General features: G+C 39.6%; 2 protein-coding genes across 2 annotated transcripts; both read left to right on the top strand.

Annotated features, from left to right (window-relative positions):
- Positions 1 to 2,290: 2,290 nt before the first annotated feature.
- LOC311501001 (5-hydroxytryptamine receptor 3A-like) lies at positions 2,291 to 5,094 on the top strand. The gene is made up of 5 exons (XM_084562639.1): positions 2,291 to 3,380; positions 3,505 to 3,549; positions 3,814 to 3,920; positions 4,049 to 4,234; positions 4,644 to 5,094. Exons 1-5 carry the CDS (start codon positions 3,174 to 3,176, stop codon positions 4,879 to 4,881), a joined length of 783 nt encoding a protein of 260 aa, XP_084418765.1. The 5' UTR covers positions 2,291 to 3,173; the 3' UTR covers positions 4,882 to 5,094.
- Positions 5,095 to 7,198: 2,104 nt separating this feature from the next.
- On the top strand, positions 7,199 to 16,380 carry LOC311501000 (5-hydroxytryptamine receptor 3A-like; the record flags this gene model as incomplete). The annotated part of the gene is made up of 9 exons (XM_084562638.1): positions 7,199 to 7,362; positions 12,776 to 12,974; positions 13,097 to 13,141; positions 13,296 to 13,405; positions 14,322 to 14,491; positions 14,643 to 14,803; positions 15,006 to 15,216; positions 15,376 to 15,666; positions 16,169 to 16,380. The coding sequence occupies 9 exons, from the start codon at positions 7,199 to 7,201 to the stop codon at positions 16,378 to 16,380; spliced, it is 1,563 nt and encodes a 520-aa protein (XP_084418764.1).
- Between the last annotated feature and the right edge of the window lie 333 nt (positions 16,381 to 16,713).

The raw sequence follows: 16,713 nt of genomic DNA, 5'->3' as shown, positions 1-16,713 counted from the left end.
CATCTGACTCCCTCTAGTGGCAGACTGAGGCGATGGCATCTGTGGAACATTGCATACAAGCCCACCAAATTTCTTGCTTCCGACCCACCTGACTCTCATTCACTTGTCAGCCAAAGGATTCCTCCACAGACACTTTGCCTCCTTTCAGGCCATGTCCGACCCGCTCATGCCTCTGCGTCCCGCTCAGGGGCGACTTCGTCATGGCATGGACCCCTTTATGATTGCTTGCAATCATCTAGTTGTATTGTAGTTCATGAACACTCTGTGTGAAAAAAAGAATTTGTTTTCATTTGTCCTCAAGTGTCAATAGTTGAACATCAGGGAACCTCATGGAACCATGGACCAGCTCTTTACCCTCGCTAGGGTGCTAGAGGGAAAATGGGAATTTATCCAACCGGTTCACATGTGTTTTGTGGATTTGGAGTAGGCTTAAGAACATGTCCCCAGAGACATCCTGTGGGGGGTGCTCTTGGAGTAAAGGGTGAATGGCCCCTTGCTGTGGGCCATTCAGTCCCTGTAGCAAAGCAGTGCGAGTTTGGTCCCTGCAGCTGGTAGTAAGTTGGATCTGCTCCCGGTGAGGGTTGGACTCCGCCAGGGCTGCCCTTTGTCACCGATTCTGTTCATAACTGTTATGGACAGAATTTCTAGGCGCAGCCGAGTGGGGGAAGGTGTCGGGTTCAGTGAACGGAGGATCTCATCCTTGCTTTTTGCGGATGATGCGGTCTGCCTTTTTATTTTTGTAATATTCCTGTCATATTCGTTATTGTTTTTTGTATATATTATGTCAAATTCTGTGTGACTGTGACAAGGAAATTTCCCATACGTGGCACAAGTGAACAATGCTTAATGTCTAATTTTAAAATCAGACTTCAGTTGTGACATTAACAAATGTCAGTGGTTCCCCAGTGATCCACCTATGATCTCAATATTAGCAAAAACCTGGAACAAATGCACATGAAATGCAAAATAAGCAAAGATTACTGCAGTCACACACAGGGTGGATGAATCTTTCTTTTTTTAAAAGGAATACTTGACCATTACTTTGCATGTTCAAAAGCATGTGGACTTTTATCATGTGTGTTGACATGCTTAAACTGTTCAATTAAACCATAGGTATGAGTGAGGTCAGGCACTGATGTTGGGCAATAAGGCCAGCAGCTTTGCCCAAAGGGCTTGTAAGTCACTCTAGACCGGACAAACAAGCCAGACATGTCCTCCAAGATACCTCTCTTTGAGGACTAATATCAATCAGCACAATGATCAAAGTAATTAACATCATAATGACTCCAAACAAGTGATGTTTTATATTAACTGAAGATAAGTGCCTCCTCTGCACTCATAGGAGGCTAAAAGTGAGTTGATTTGAACTGAATAGTTAATTTGAACATCAATACTTTTATTATTGCACCAATGTTTTTCACTTCTCTTTCGCTCTTCTTGTCAAAAAAAAGAAAGAAAAAGAATCGCTTTAGGCTTAATTTACCCCTTTTCTGATTGTATCTGTTTCAATTTCCCTATGTTCTCTTTTTTTATGGTGCCAATGTTGTTTGCCATGCACTTCTAGTTCTAATGCAGAAAGGATGACATACAGCAAGTAATATCAAAATGTGAAGGGGTGCACAATGAACTGTACAGCACAGGTTTGAAACACTCTTATAAAACTTTTGTGCAGACATAAGACATAAGGTGCACTTCTTTGGATATAATATTTATTTGAATCTTTGTAAAATCTTTGTAGTCTTTGCAAAAACAAGTTGCCTTTACAATCCTGTGCATGTGTTCTCGTGTTAATATATAATTATGTTGTGTTTGGATGAGTAAATATGAGTGCTGAACAAAGAAACACACCACATGAAATTTCAGAGCTGCTCATTAGACTGTACAGAAATAAAGCAGAGAAAGCGTCACCTGTCACCACTATGTTACAGTAATCACACATTCTCCAACACAGTTTCTGTAGATTTTTTTAGTTATTTATTTTGTTTTGCGCAAACTGGGAGTTCATTCATGTTTGATCAGTTTTAGTTGCACTGATGTTTGGTCAGGTTGTGCAAGCAAACAATTAAGAACAGGAAGGTGTGAGTTCAAGCTGAATTTAGCCAATCACAAAGAATATCCACAACCTGTGTGTTTACGTTTGGCTTTAATGCGTCATGGAAGCAGTTGAGCTCACACAGACAAGATGACAGAGATGAAGACAGCTGGGCTCTTCTTCTTAAGTTTTTTCCTACTTGACGGTAAGGAAGAGAAAATTCACAAATCTACAAAACAAATGATGAGGGAAGGCGATTTCTGTAAATCTGGTTAAAATATGTGGATTCTGTTAAAGAAAAAGAAGAAGAAGAGAAGGAAGAAGGTATACTAAAGACAAAATAAATAGGAACACACTGGTCAGTCACCAAGACTGACGTTATTGTAAGAAATAAGAAAAGTATGACATTACAGAGGCTTAAAATGTTTTTGTCAGCTGTTGCTATATTTATCTAGACTACTAGAGTACTGGAGAGCTTTGAGATACAGTAAATGCAAACATCTATTTATACTATACACTGATCAGACATAAGATTATGACCACTGACAGGAGGAGTGTATAACATTTAAACCATCTTGTGACAATGCAATGTTCTGCTGGGTAACTTTTGGACCTGGCATTCATTGGTGTGGATGTTACTTAGACATGTAGCACCCACCTATATCCCCCCCCCAACTGAAAAAACCTGCAGAACAACACAAGGTGTTGACCTGGCCTCCAAATTCCCTAGGTCCCAACCTGATCAAGTACCTGTGGGATGATCCACAGAGGCCCCTCCCCTCAACCCATAGGACCCAAAGGCCCCTACTAACAAAATTCTGTTGCCAGACACCACAGGACACCCTCAGAAGTTCCATGTCCATTCTCTGATGAGTCAGAAATGTTTTGGAGGTGCAAGGGAGACCTACACGATATTAGGCTGGTTTTTCATGTAGATCATTATTGGTGTAGATCTGAGTTTAACATTTTAGTTTCCAAGTATTTATTTATTAAATGTCACAAAGAAGTGGAGGGGTGGATGTAAATGTGAGTAAATGAGTATAGTGCTGCAAATGAGTATTATGTGGCAGTTTGGATGTTCTTTCCCATTCTGTACAGCCTCTAAAGATGTGAAGATATTTACTAAGGGTATTCCATCAATATGTTTGTCTGCATTATTTATTTATTTATTTATTTTTTTAACTTAGGCTTTGTTGCAGCCTTGAACTGCTCCAGCCCAACTCCTGAATCCTTGATTGATGCCCTTGAGAAGGAATTAAGTCCAATACGTCTTTTGCGACCTGTAGAAGATTTTTCAGAAACATTGAACGTTTACATCTATATCACTTTGGTGGGAATTTTTGGAGTGGTGAGTCCATGCGACACACACATTTATTAACTCCAGCACTTATGCTACAAATGGATTTCTTTTCTTTTTATCTTTAACTCCTCTTCAATTGTCATTCAAATTCATAAACATGTCTCATTCACAGAATGAAAAAGCCCAGTCCTTAACAACAACTATATGGCTAATTTTGGTAAGACTTCAGAGCAAAGCATGAATGTATTCAGGAATTAGTCTGAACTTTTTTTTTACAAAAAACAAACAAAAAACTAATGTGAAGTTTCATTAAGGAGACAATACGACTATTTTACGATAGCTGAAATACCACAATGTCACATACTGCAATGTCATGCTATAATGTATGCTTTTGAGATTTTCACAGAAATGCCTTAGGGTATGTAGGCCTTAAAATAAAAATATGCTGTGATATAGTTACAAGCTGTCCTGTTTAATGTAGCAGTGGAACATACATGGACTGAGCTGGGATGAGAAGGAGTGTGGAACTCAGAGAATCTCTGTCCCACGGCAAATGATTTGGGTCCCGGATATTCACATCTCAGAGTTGTGAGTAAAAATGATATCCAGCAGTCTGTAGACCTCATAGTATGTAGATTATTTGAAAATGTTACAGTATATAAATACATCTGATGTACATACATTTTTACTTTAACTGTTTTTCGATTCTTTTCCAGCATGGATGAGGACAAATCTCCAAAAACTCCCTATGTCTACATATCCAACACAGGCCAAGTAACCGATGATAAGCCACTCAGAGTGATTAGCTCCTGCCGGTTAGATATCTACACTTTCCCCTTTGATACCCAAAACTGCTCGCTCACCTTTGGGTCATATCTACACTTTGGTAAAGCTGCAAAAGTGTTTCACAACAAACCATAAATGTGCTATATTACACCATACTGGGTGTCTCGCTAGGAATTTAATGAACAACATTTTCTTAAATTTTATTTCAGCTCAAGACATAACGATGGTTCAAGCCCTCACTGCTGCACAAATCCTGAAGGAGTCCAAACATGTGCTACAGACCAAAGGGGAGTGGGAGCTTGCAGATATCCAAGTATCCTCAACTACCCTGGAGATAACAGTTGCAAGCTACTCTGAGATTAAATACTTTGTAAGTTGTAAACTGAATATTAGGCCTGCAATAACCACACAAACACACCAAACTACAATAGAATGTTTTATGAGGTTGTAAGAGAAGGCCAATATATTGCTGGCACAAGGTACATATTCATTTTATTACTGTAAAGTCTGGCTAAACCTCTGAAGCTCTGTTCCTGTGTTTCTTCCCAAGATCATTTTAAGACGCAGATCGACCCTGTATGTGGTGAACCTTCTGATCCCCAGCTTCTTCCTTATCACAATAGACCTCTTCAGCTTCATGCTTCCTCCACAGAGTGTGGATCGATCCTCCTTTAAGATGACCCTCATCCTGGGTTACACCATTTTTCTCCTCATCGTGGATGAACTGCTTCCTATCACTGGAAGTACATCTATCATCAGTTAGTGACGCATCTGACATATGTAGAATAGACTTTATTTCTTACTTTTGAAGATGGAGGCTATAAAAATATAACAAAAAGTGTTGCTAACTCTATTTTTCTTTTGTTCAGATGTTGCTTTCTCAATCAAACTCTCACTGATGGTGGCCAGCCTGTTGGAGACCATTTTTATCACTAATATCCAGTTCAACTCCAGCCTTTATAGCGCAGTACCTCACTGGCTCAACGTCCTGGTTTTACAGTATCTGGCTGTTATTGTTTTTCTCCCTCCAAAAAAGAAGAGCAATCGTGTCACAGTCTGCCTTCACCCACCTACTAACACAGGTATATTAACATTACACTCTAAAAAGTAATACTGCATGTTACTTAATTAAATTAGTGAACATTTTTAAAATCTTAAAAATATTGAGTTGATTGAAAGCTCTCAAATCGGTCAAACCAAACCATGAGTAATAAGTAAATCTAAGTAATATTTTTAATTACGTCTGAATGAACTGACTTCAGTTTTTGTGTTTTTTTTTTGTAAAAAATAATTAAATATTTCAAATCATTAGATTGGCATTTAAGGGGTTAAAATCCTAAAAAACTATTGAAAATTTGGTAGTTTTGAGCAGGTCTGAAGTTGTTTAAGAGATTCCTGAAAAAAAAGCAGAAAAAAATATTGACGTATGAGGATTTTTTGCACGTGTACATTTTTGCCACGAAGGTGTCCAGAGGGTGCAAAATGCGGCACGAGAGTATAAATGACATGTGAGAGTAAAAGACACTGGATTTCAAGAAAAGCTGAATAAAAAGAAGAGTTCCTGCAGAATTTCTTGTCATAAGCTGTAACGCAGCCAAAGTGATGACCAAATGAAAAAAAAAAAGTTGAAAAAAAATGGACAAAAATGCCCGAGGAGAGCATAAGGGTCAAGACAGAGCCCAGCCTAAGACGTTCAGGCACATGAGAGACAACGAACAAGCACAAGCACACGTGGCAGCTTATCTTTGCCTTTTCCTTGCTCGTGTTTAATCTTAATTACTTATAACTAAAATGTTATCATATTATTTACACTTTAGAAATAGTGTTTATCTTCCATGCATGCCTTTTAAGCATGTGAAATTAAAAACAGAGAAAAAGAGACATGAGCCGAGACGCCTCAAATTCAAGAAGACTGAAAAATCTCGACAAAATCCTGTGAAGCCACCAAAACGGGAAATGAAGCGGTGTGCCTCCTTCAGCCGCGAAGTTCGGTCCCTGGGAGAGGAGCAGCCTAAAAGACAACATGTTCGAGCTACACAGTGTTTCAAAGAAGTCAATGACTAACTTAAAATAGTGTAACACCGAGAGATGTTCAAATGCTAACAAGGCTAATTAAGTAGCTAAGCTGGCTTTGGAGAGGAATGGTTTCGTCGCGATAGTAATGTTCGTCAACTGATATTTCATGCATGTCTGGTTTCTGTAACTAAGGAGGGTTATGAGAGAATATATATTTGTTCAAAATGACTCATGGCTGAGAAACGTTGAGTCAGCTTCATCTTCTGTAACTGCCTGTTCTGTGAAGGGTCAGATTGAAATTCCATTCATTCCGCTGTGCCCGCCAAGCCCGCTAATTTAGGAAATGACGTCACGTAATCGGTTCCGCTCTGTTTGCTTGATTTTTTTTTTAATTGTTAAGTTATGTCTCCAATAAAATTGAGTTGACTTCTTTAAAAACTGCACTTATTAAAACGAATTGCTATTCGTAGTGTATTGTCAAACATGTTGATTCCTGTTGGAGTTCTACTAATGAATCTTGATGTAGTCAAATCAAATACTCATCATGATGGTATTCAGCAGTTTTATTAAGCATGCATACCTATATATTACTGTCACATTTACAGGGTCCTTAAATTATTTTCAGAGTGTGTGTTTGGTCTGTCATCATCAAGAGGCACTTAAAAGCAGTGGGAGGCAATCTTCTTCTTCTGTAACCGCTTGTCCTGTGAAGGGTCGTGGGGGGGGGGGGGGGGGGGGGGGGATGCAGCCACTGGGAGGCAAACAATTTTATATTTCTCATATTTTATCTATGACTTTCCATGGACATAACACAGTTTTGGATATGACACAGTTATGTTTAATTGGTCAATAAAGTGCTGAGACCCTCCACTGAACAGGGAGTGTTCAGTCAGACTATAACTGGATAATGGCACATCTGTTTTTCTGCTATGGTTGGATACATGTGTATTTGCTCATCTTAGGCTGCAAACAATCATTTTTTAACTGCTTGATGAACAGACGCAGGATTAGTGCTTATTAAACTGCCGTTTTCACTCTACTCTTGACTCTTCATGTACACAGACATGAACACCAGCGTCATCTCATGGAGGGATCCTCAAAGTAGCTCTGGAAGTGCGCCTCCGGAGAAGTCAGCCTTGGTTGAGCTGAGGAAGATAAGCAGAGATCTCACAGCCATCCGCCTACAAATGGACAACCACTTCCACCAGTCCAAAAATGTACAGGAATGGCAAATGTTAGGTGAAGTCCTTGACCGTTTTTTTTTTGGCCTGTACATTATCTTCATCATTATCAGCTTTGTAACCATCATATATATCTGGTACTACAGTGCTTGACTCGGTTGCACAATCACACAATTACACTGATGACCAGAAAGCGTTTAACAGGTCGGCAGCTACTGATATCACAATGTGGGATTCTTTGGTTTTCTCAGTAAAACAAGGAGTTTATTAATCCCGCAACGATTATTCAGCATTATTACAGCATATACATATATCAAGCATGCTTAAAGATATTTTCTACATCAATGTAATTACACTCTGTATAGTATTGCACAATACAGATACACATTTATATTGCGCATCTTACAAATTCAACGCTATACAATTTAATACATACAGTAGTTCTGGCAGGAGACTGTAAATCTTATTTCAGTCTTTTTTTTTTTTTTTTTGCCAGAGAAACAAACCCAAATGCAGAGTGTTGGATCAAAAATTCCTTGAGTTCCGAGTTCAGTATGGCACCAAACTATTGCCCTACTTGTTGAAACAGGCACCACATCAAGTATACCTGCAGACTCTGGGCTGACCAAAAAGAACCATAACACATAACGCAAGGGCAGCTAATTCTAGAGAATTCATCTCAGGGTATTCCTCACCAGACTTTTGTTGTAGTATAGCTGTTGTCGTATGACTTAAATATGGAATTTCGATACGGGTCATTCATTTTTTACCATTTTTTTTGTTGTTGTTGTTTTTTTTTCTTTTACTCCATACTCACACGTGTTTGAAAACATTTTTTCACATTGTCATTTAAGGAACAAATAGTTGCATGTTTCACCACACCACTGGACCTACAGTAAGCGCTCTACTGTGGAGGTTTCTAAGACGCTGTTGTTTTTTTCCTTAAGCCCAGTTAAGTCCAGAAGGAGTATACATACTTCTCTGTAATATGAAGTTAATCAGTTGCATTGTTAATTTTAATAGGAACCACATACATTTTTGTCAGCAGTTAAGGAAAAATATTCCTTTCAAGAGTAAAAAAACAAAAAAAAACAAGCTGCCTTCATGTTGATCATCCCTCGTATGTGTTCTTTATAATTAAACATGGTTAAGTTTGTTGAAATTAGTGCAGAATAGCACTTCACACCTCAGGGTTTAAAAACTGCTGATTAGAATGTGCAAATATATACTGTCTTCAAATTGAGTCTGTTTACAGTGTTCACCAGGAGAGTCAATGAGTTCATGAGTTTTGATGTATTTACCGACATTTTCTGAATGATAGACGTGAATGGTAATGCACAGTATTTTAGTTGTATACAGGTTTCTTAGTAGTTTTACGGCATGTTTGAGTAAAACACTAATACTCCCAAAGGAACCACTACAATCTACTATCACACATTAAAGTTTGACAACAAATTGGCCCTTTCTCCCTGAAGTTTGTGTGTGCGTGTGTGGGTTGTGCTAGACTTTTTCATTGTCTGTCATTTTGACTGACAGGGTCATAAAAATCCCGTCATAATTTATTTTTACCCGTCACTTTAGTGTTTTAAAATGATAATAATGACATATTCAATAGCATTTAATTTTCATTCATTTTTAATTAATATTCAGTTCACAAGTTGAACAGAGAATCCACACCACGGATACAAGCATCAAGCAGATGAATATACACTGCCTGGCCAAAAAAAAGTCAACACCAAAAAAAAGGTCACACACTCTGATATTTTGCCTTTAGCTTTGATTACAGCACACATTCTCTGTGACATTGTTTCAATAAGCTTCTCCAATGTCACCAGATTTATTTCCATCCACTGTTGCATTAATTTTTATATGATCTTGTATTGATGATGAGAGAGTCTGACCACTGTGCAAAGCCTTCTCCAGCACATCCCAAAGATTCTCAATGGGGTTAAGGTCTGGACTCTGTGGTGGCCAATCCATGTGTGAAAATGATGTCTCATGCTCCCTGAACCACTCTTTCACAATTCGAGCCCCATGAATCCTGGCATTGTCATCTTTGAATATGTCCGTGAACATCAGGGAAGAAAAAATCCATTGATGGAATAACCTGCTCATTCAGTATATTCAGGTAATCAGCTGACCTCATTCTTTGGACACATAATGTTGCTGAACCTAGACCTGAGCAACTGCAGCAACCCCAGATCATAGCACTGCCCCCACAGGCTTGTACAGTAGACACTAGGCATGATGGGAGCATCACTTCATCTGCCTCTCTTCTTACCCTGATGCCCCCATCACTCTGGAACAGGGTAAATCTGGACTCATCAGACCACATGACCTTCTTCCATTGCTCCAGAGTCCAATCTTTATGCTCCCTAGCAAATTGAAGCCTTTTTTTCCAGTTAGCCTCACTGATTAGTGGTTTTCTGAAGGCTACACAGCTGTTCAGTCCCCTTGAGTTCCCTTCACATTGTACGTGTTGAAATGCTCTTACTTTCACTATTAAACATAGCCCTGAGTTCTACTGTTGTTTTTCTTCCATTTGATTTCACCAAACATTTACGTGATCGCCGATCACGATCAATCAATTTCCGACCACATTTCTTCCTGGAAGACGATGGTTCCCCACTATCCTTTCAGTTTTCAGTGTTGGACAGTTCTTAACCCAATTTTAGTAGTTTCTCTAATCTCCTTAGATATTTTCTCTGCTTGATGCATGCCAATGATCTGACCCTTCTCAAACAGCCTAACATCTTTTCCACAACCACGGGATGTGTCTGTCAACATGGTTGTTTAAGAAATGAGAAGCTACTCATTGCATCAGTTGGGGTTAAATAATTTGTTGCCAGCTGAAACATAATCACCCATGCAGTAATTATCCAACAGGAGGCTCGTACCTATTTGCTTAGTTAAATCCAGGTGTTGACTTTTTTTTGGCCAGGCAGTGTATGTAGGCTAACTTTTTCTCTGCAGTGACAGAACAACTGACTGTGGCCCCAGTAGCTATATATGAACAATGAAATGAAAAGATTTAACTAAAAGTTAGGGGTGGGACTCGATTAAAAAAAAAAGAATGTAATTAATTAAAGGCTTTGTAATTTAATCTCGATTAATTTTAATCGCATGACAATATTTGCCCCAAAAAGCAAATTTTTTTTAATTTAAATGGATTTTAGTGGACGACTGAATCAAATAATAGACACAGACATGGCTACCGTATTCAGACATGAATAATGTAAACTCAAGCTCTTTTAATGTCTGGAAAAATGCATTTAATTGCATTTCAATTCAAACCAGTAGAAAAAGAAAGAAAATATCCCTGGCCAAAACTGAACAGACCTAAAGGTAAAGTGCCATTTTAAGTACTTTAAGTACTTTTTCAGAACACTACTGACTTTAAATGGTAAAAAAAAAAAAAAAAAAACAGGTCTCTGTACTCAGACCAGGAAACTGGCAGTTTCTGTGCTCACTGCAAGATGCTTTGGTGGTATGCAAACTTTTTTTTTTTTTTTTTTTTTTGCACAGTTTGCACAAAACACTGCTCTTATCAAGGCTTCCATCAGGTAGTTTTTTAAATTAAATTTGCCTTCCATCAGTCCTAGCAATGTGCTTTCATCCGATTCCTCCATTTGGGTAGCCATTAGTCAAGCTCTGACGGGTGCATCAGTGTAATCGGAGTACCAGGAAATCGTGCACTGACAAAAGTTCCGGGATTATTTGGAATACAAACTGCGTGTGAATTGCAATCAGTCAAAATGACAGATGGTCTTCAGATTTAAAAAAAAATAAAATAAAAAAAAACAGTCAATGATGGAAAATATTCGGTAAACGCGACCCCCGGTGTGGGTGTGTGATGACCCAAGTTGTGGGCCGCAACTTAAAGTGGAGGCACAAGTTTACAATTTTTCTACAATTAAAAAAAAAAAAAAAAAGGTAAGTAAACTTTTTTTTTTTTTTTTCTGCAGACCTCTTCAGCCATGCTTTTTAAGTCACACCTGAGAAGGTCGACAGACTTGTGTTTTTATTGTTTGCTCAGGGCTCACACACAACCAGAATAAACAGTACTGTACTGTAAATAAAAGGTTCTTGTTTGCATTAGTGACATTTTGCAGCACTGATGTTTGGTCAAACAGGACATGCATCTAAAAATTCTGAAGTAAAAGGTACAAGCTGAGACTGAATTTAGTCAATAACAAAGAAGGTAAACCATCCACCCCCAACACAGACTGTTCATACTCCTACCCTCAGGAGGAAGGTACAGGAGTGTGAAATGTAGGACCTCGAGACTGAAGAAGTCCTTCTTCCCCACTGCCATCAGACTCCTCAACAGCTGACAGGAGTCTAGAATCATGGACTAAGAAAATCATTGCTCAGTGTAACCTTTGCTGTGTATTTGACAATAACCTTCTCGAATCTTGAATCTAAAACAATGTAAAGCCCAAATACACATCTGGTTCAACAGCACAGTAAACAGAAGTGGAGAATGAAACAGACATCGACTTCCATAGGCAAAGGTGTTAAAAAATAAAATAGACGAACGGATAGCTGAGGTGTGAAACAACACGCTTTGTGCTGTCCTGTGTGTGTTTATGATTCATCTACACATAACACAGTCCTGTCAATTTTACATTCTTTCATTCATTTATCCTCTGTAACTACTTGTCCTGTGAAGGGTTGCAGGGGGGCTGGAGCCTATCCCAGCTGTCATCGAGCGAGAGGCGGGGCATCAGTGCGAAAAACCACGCCACTGTGCCGCGGAGACCTAGAATCTTACATTTCTATTCATTTATATCTATTTATGAGGACTGACTGAAATCAAATGAATAGATAGATAGTTAAATAGAACAGGCTGTTCGAGGGTCAAGACTCTGTTTTAGGGTAAATGTTACAATTAGTTTATGGTTAGGATTAGGGTCAAGCACTTGTCATATGTCAATGAATGTCCTCACAAAGATAGCTATACAAACGTGTGTGTGTGTGTGTGTGTGTGCGCGCGCATGAATGTACTGGGAGGAGCTTTTTCTTCACAAATTCATAAACAGGTGTTTGCAGAAAATACTTAGTCCATCAGAAATGTCCAGCATGGGTCTGTATCTGCAGAGAATTGTCGCAGGCTTATTGTCAGGTAATTATGAAATGCTTTTACTCACTCTTGCATTATCTGTGGTTTATTTTCTGGACCAAAGCATGTTTAACCCTTGTGTTGCGCACCTTCTGTCCCCCCGGGTCAATTTGACGTGTGTGTGTGTTCATTGTGCTACAAAGCACAATAGTGTGACCTATTGCGCCACTAAATATAACTGGGTCAAATTGACCCGGGAAGACAACAGGTGTAACATATATAATTTAACAAATATAGCCTTGTTCAGCATTTGTTTTGCATGGTTTAGTAGCGTTATAGTTTTCAATTTCTCAAAAGCGTTGACCACCAGAAAGCAGGGAGTGTCACTAAAACAACAGTAAGGGTATTTATTATGTTGTCCCTCTCTGGTCAGTGTCTGTATGTTACAGTAAACTGGCTTGTAAAGAAGGCCACAGTGGTCCAACCTATGAGTCCATGCAGGATGTGTTTGCCTTAAAGCCCTTCAGACCAACTGTAAACCTCAGCAACCCCACCATAGCCAACATCTCCTTCACCCTGTATGCTGTGCTTGGGGTGGTGAGTTTCTTCATTAGTAACTGAAGGATCATAACAACAACATTGCATTTTGACTTAATTCTGACCTTCACTTTTGAGTGGTAGTAATCAGCATTAAATTATTTTTGTTTGCTGTACTCCAGAATGAGAAAATTCAGATACTTACTACTTTCTTGTGGCTGAGAGTGGTAAGTAAAGAGCTTGAAAATACATCATACACTATCAATAAATATAATCTGATGCAGACATATCATGTGGACAAATACAGACAGCATGAACTGAAAAGCAGATATTTTATGTTCCAAGTGTAAGAAGAGATTATTTCTGATTAATTCCTGGCAGTTCTGGCATAATGAGTTCCTGGTTTGGGACCCTGATGAGTGTGACGGAGTCACTAGGATCTCTCTTCCTACGGAGCAGCTCTGGTCTCCAGACATCGTAATCTATGAGTTGTAAGTTCAACTGTGAATTGTTTTTAGAGATGACAATGTTGTGATTCTAAATTGGCCGTAGGTGTACATGTGAGTGTGAATGGTTGTCTGTCTCTCTGTGTTAGCCCTGCGATAGACTGGAGACCTGTCAAGGGGGGGACCCCGCCTCTCGCCCGATGACAGCTGGGATAGGCTCCAGCAGACCCCGCGACCCTTCACAGGAACAAGTGGTTACAGAAGATGAATGAATGAACGAATGATGACAATGTTGTACACACAAACTTAGGCTATATTAAGACTGCAGATAAATCTGATTTGTTTATAAAATCTGATCTGTCGTGCGCAGTTGTTTGCTGGGATTTAGATCGGGTTAGTGCTTTCGGACATCACATCATCTGCTATTGTAAAGATGTAGGCGTCAGTAACGATGTACTTATGCCAGAGACATTGTTACAGTAGGTTCCTTCCCAACCTGCCTCCCCCGTCCATGTTGCCCTCCATAGCTCTCTGTTTGTAGTAGCAGCATGGATTCTGCTCAGTACTTCCATCAATCTGGATTTGATGTCACTAATGTGTCCTGCTCTGAGTGATACACATGACACTTTAAATTCCGGTTTAAGCAGCCAGAACTCAAAATAAAAATAAAGTGATCAGAGATTAATGTGATGTTGAACATATCTATCTCTACATAACCCAGAGGCTGATCTGTAGGATGTAGGGGCCCAAGATTAGCCACACACTCTGCTTCAACATCTCGACATATGAAGTCATATGAAGACATATGATGACAAAGGAAATTGAAGTTCTGCCTTAGAATCTTTTTTTCTATTTTTAATTCCTGTGTTTAGTGGCATATTATATTGTTCCTTGCTGAAATATATCCATAAAGAACCCATAACATATACGAAACTGTTTCCTTCATCGCCAATCCTCCTAGTGTGGAGAGTGATATTGCCCAAAGGTGCCCCTATGTCTACGTCAACCACACAGGTCACATCCGCTGGGACAAGATGTTGCGGCTCGTCACTGCCTGCAGCCTGGAGATCTTCAGTTTTCCTTTTGACGTGCAGAATTGCACATTCACATTTGGCTCCTACATGCACACAAGTAAGAAAGAGCTTCTTGACAGCTACACGATCACGCAGACATGACAAAAATAAACACAAGGAGAAGAAAATCAAAATCATCGAGTAAGCAATCCGAGTTGCATCTAGCTAACTCGCTATTTCAGGTCCGCTGATGTGTCTTTTCTTCACAGCACGGGATTTGAGGGTCATTCCTGCTCTGACATTTGAGGAGATATCTGGAAACTCAAAACATTACCTGCAAACCAGTGGAGGGTGGGAGCTGGTGGAAATACTAGGAGATGCCTCCGTCCTTCAGTTTGGGCTCGACGAGTGGGACATCATCACTTTCTGGGTCAGTTTTACTTCTGGGTCAGCTGGCTATAGTCTTGAGACGAGGATATGAGAGTAATACCATTGACATTAAAAAAGTAGTTGAGAGAGAGATGAAAAAAAAAAGAGTTAAAGTCAGTGGAAAAAAATTCACCTTTAAAAAAGTAAGAAATTAAGACATAAAAAGTGTTAATTGTGGCACCTTTTAATTCTGTGTCTTCTAGGTGGTCTTAAAGCGGCGTCCACTGCTCTATGTGGTCAACCTGCTGGTCCCTAGCGCCTTCCTCATGTTCATTGACATCCTGTCCTTCTACCTGCCTCCCCACACCACTGACCGTGCCAATTTCAAAATGACCCTCATTCTGGGCTACACCGTCTTCCTGCTCATCATGAACGACCTGCTGCCCAGCACAGCAAAAGGCACTCCCATCATAGGTCAGGGGCGGTAACAAACTCTGCGTACTAATATATTGCAATATCGGTTCCAAAAATAGTGTCAAAAATAGAGAAATCTCAGTACATTGCAAGAGAAACCATGAGGTCATCTAGGCCACAACTCTCTCAGCCTCTCTTTACCTCTTTCGGTTCCTCTAGGTATCTATTTCTCCGTGTGTCTGGCGTTCATGGTCATCAGTCTGCTGGAGACAGTCATCGTTATTAATGTCCTCCACCACAACTCCACGAAGTATCAGGAGGTTCCACACTGGGTTAAGGTGGTTGTCCTCAAACATATAGCCAACCTGATCTGCTACCACGGGAAGGAGGACATCCAGTCCCTCTCTGTACCACAGAATAATAAACCTGAAAGCTCACATGGCACCTCAGGCCCATGGATCATCCAGCCAGCCTTCCAGGGACCTGTACAGCCTCCACCCATCAACAGGGGTAATAAAACAGACTGCATTTTAAAACTCTGTTCTGTTTATTCTTCAGCAAATTGCAGTGGCCTGGTCTGTGGCCTTGAAAATACTTGAGGTCATTTTATATTTACAAAATATATTTTTTCTATGTGCTGTATGTCTAGAAAATATGTCTCAGCTATATCTACCTTACCTGAAAAAACACTGAATCAAAAGGTTCTGTAGGTACTATACCAGCGGTCTTACACTAGCTGTTTGAAACGGTTTATTAAATCTTGCTGCAGCATTAAAATTTATAGACTTCAGTGATGTGTCAACTTGTGACTAGGAAGTCAGTGCATCATGGCCTTTAATAGGGTTTCTCAGCTGGACAGGTCCTCTAAATGTGCTTTGCCTGGGATCTTGGCACAAGGGATTGCAACATCTAATCCTGTGTATTAACGAATATTAAGATAAATTAAAGCTCTCTTTACAAAACTTGTCTTATTTTACATTAGCATTCATTTCCATTCTCCTGCCCGGTGTAGATACTCCACCTGAACTGCGACAGATCTGTCAGTACGTGGGCGAACTTCACGCTCACCTCACCTCCCTGCAGAAGGACAGCAAGCTGCAAGACCAGTGGTGCCATGTAGGATATGTCCTCGACTTCCTCCTCTTCCGCATCTACCTGCTGCTACTCTTCTGCTACATCATGGTCATCACCGCCATGTGGTGCACCTGGATCACCCATTACTAAGTGAACATGGTCAGCCTTGGCCGGGATTCACGAACAACTCACTAAGTGACAAAATAAAATTGAAACATAATTTGTGTTTGCATGCAATGTTTGTTGCAATGTTTTTAGGACAAGAGTTTGATAATATCCATCATCATTATCATCAACAAATAAGATTATTGGTGAGGTTTTTCAACAATAGATATACTAGCAACACATTAACCAAACAGATTAATATGTGTTGACAGCTTCCTTAAAATAATTCTTTAAATAATACATACATGGCTGAAAACAGTTTTATACAAAAAAGGACACAACAATAAATCTTGTTTTAGTATTTGTTTCCTGGTTTTA

Source organism: Chelon labrosus (genome assembly GCF_963514085.1).
Source record: "Chelon labrosus genome assembly, chromosome: 16".
Taxonomy (NCBI): Eukaryota; Metazoa; Chordata; class Actinopteri; order Mugiliformes; family Mugilidae; genus Chelon; species Chelon labrosus.
This window is presented reverse-complemented; position numbering and strand designations above follow the sequence as displayed.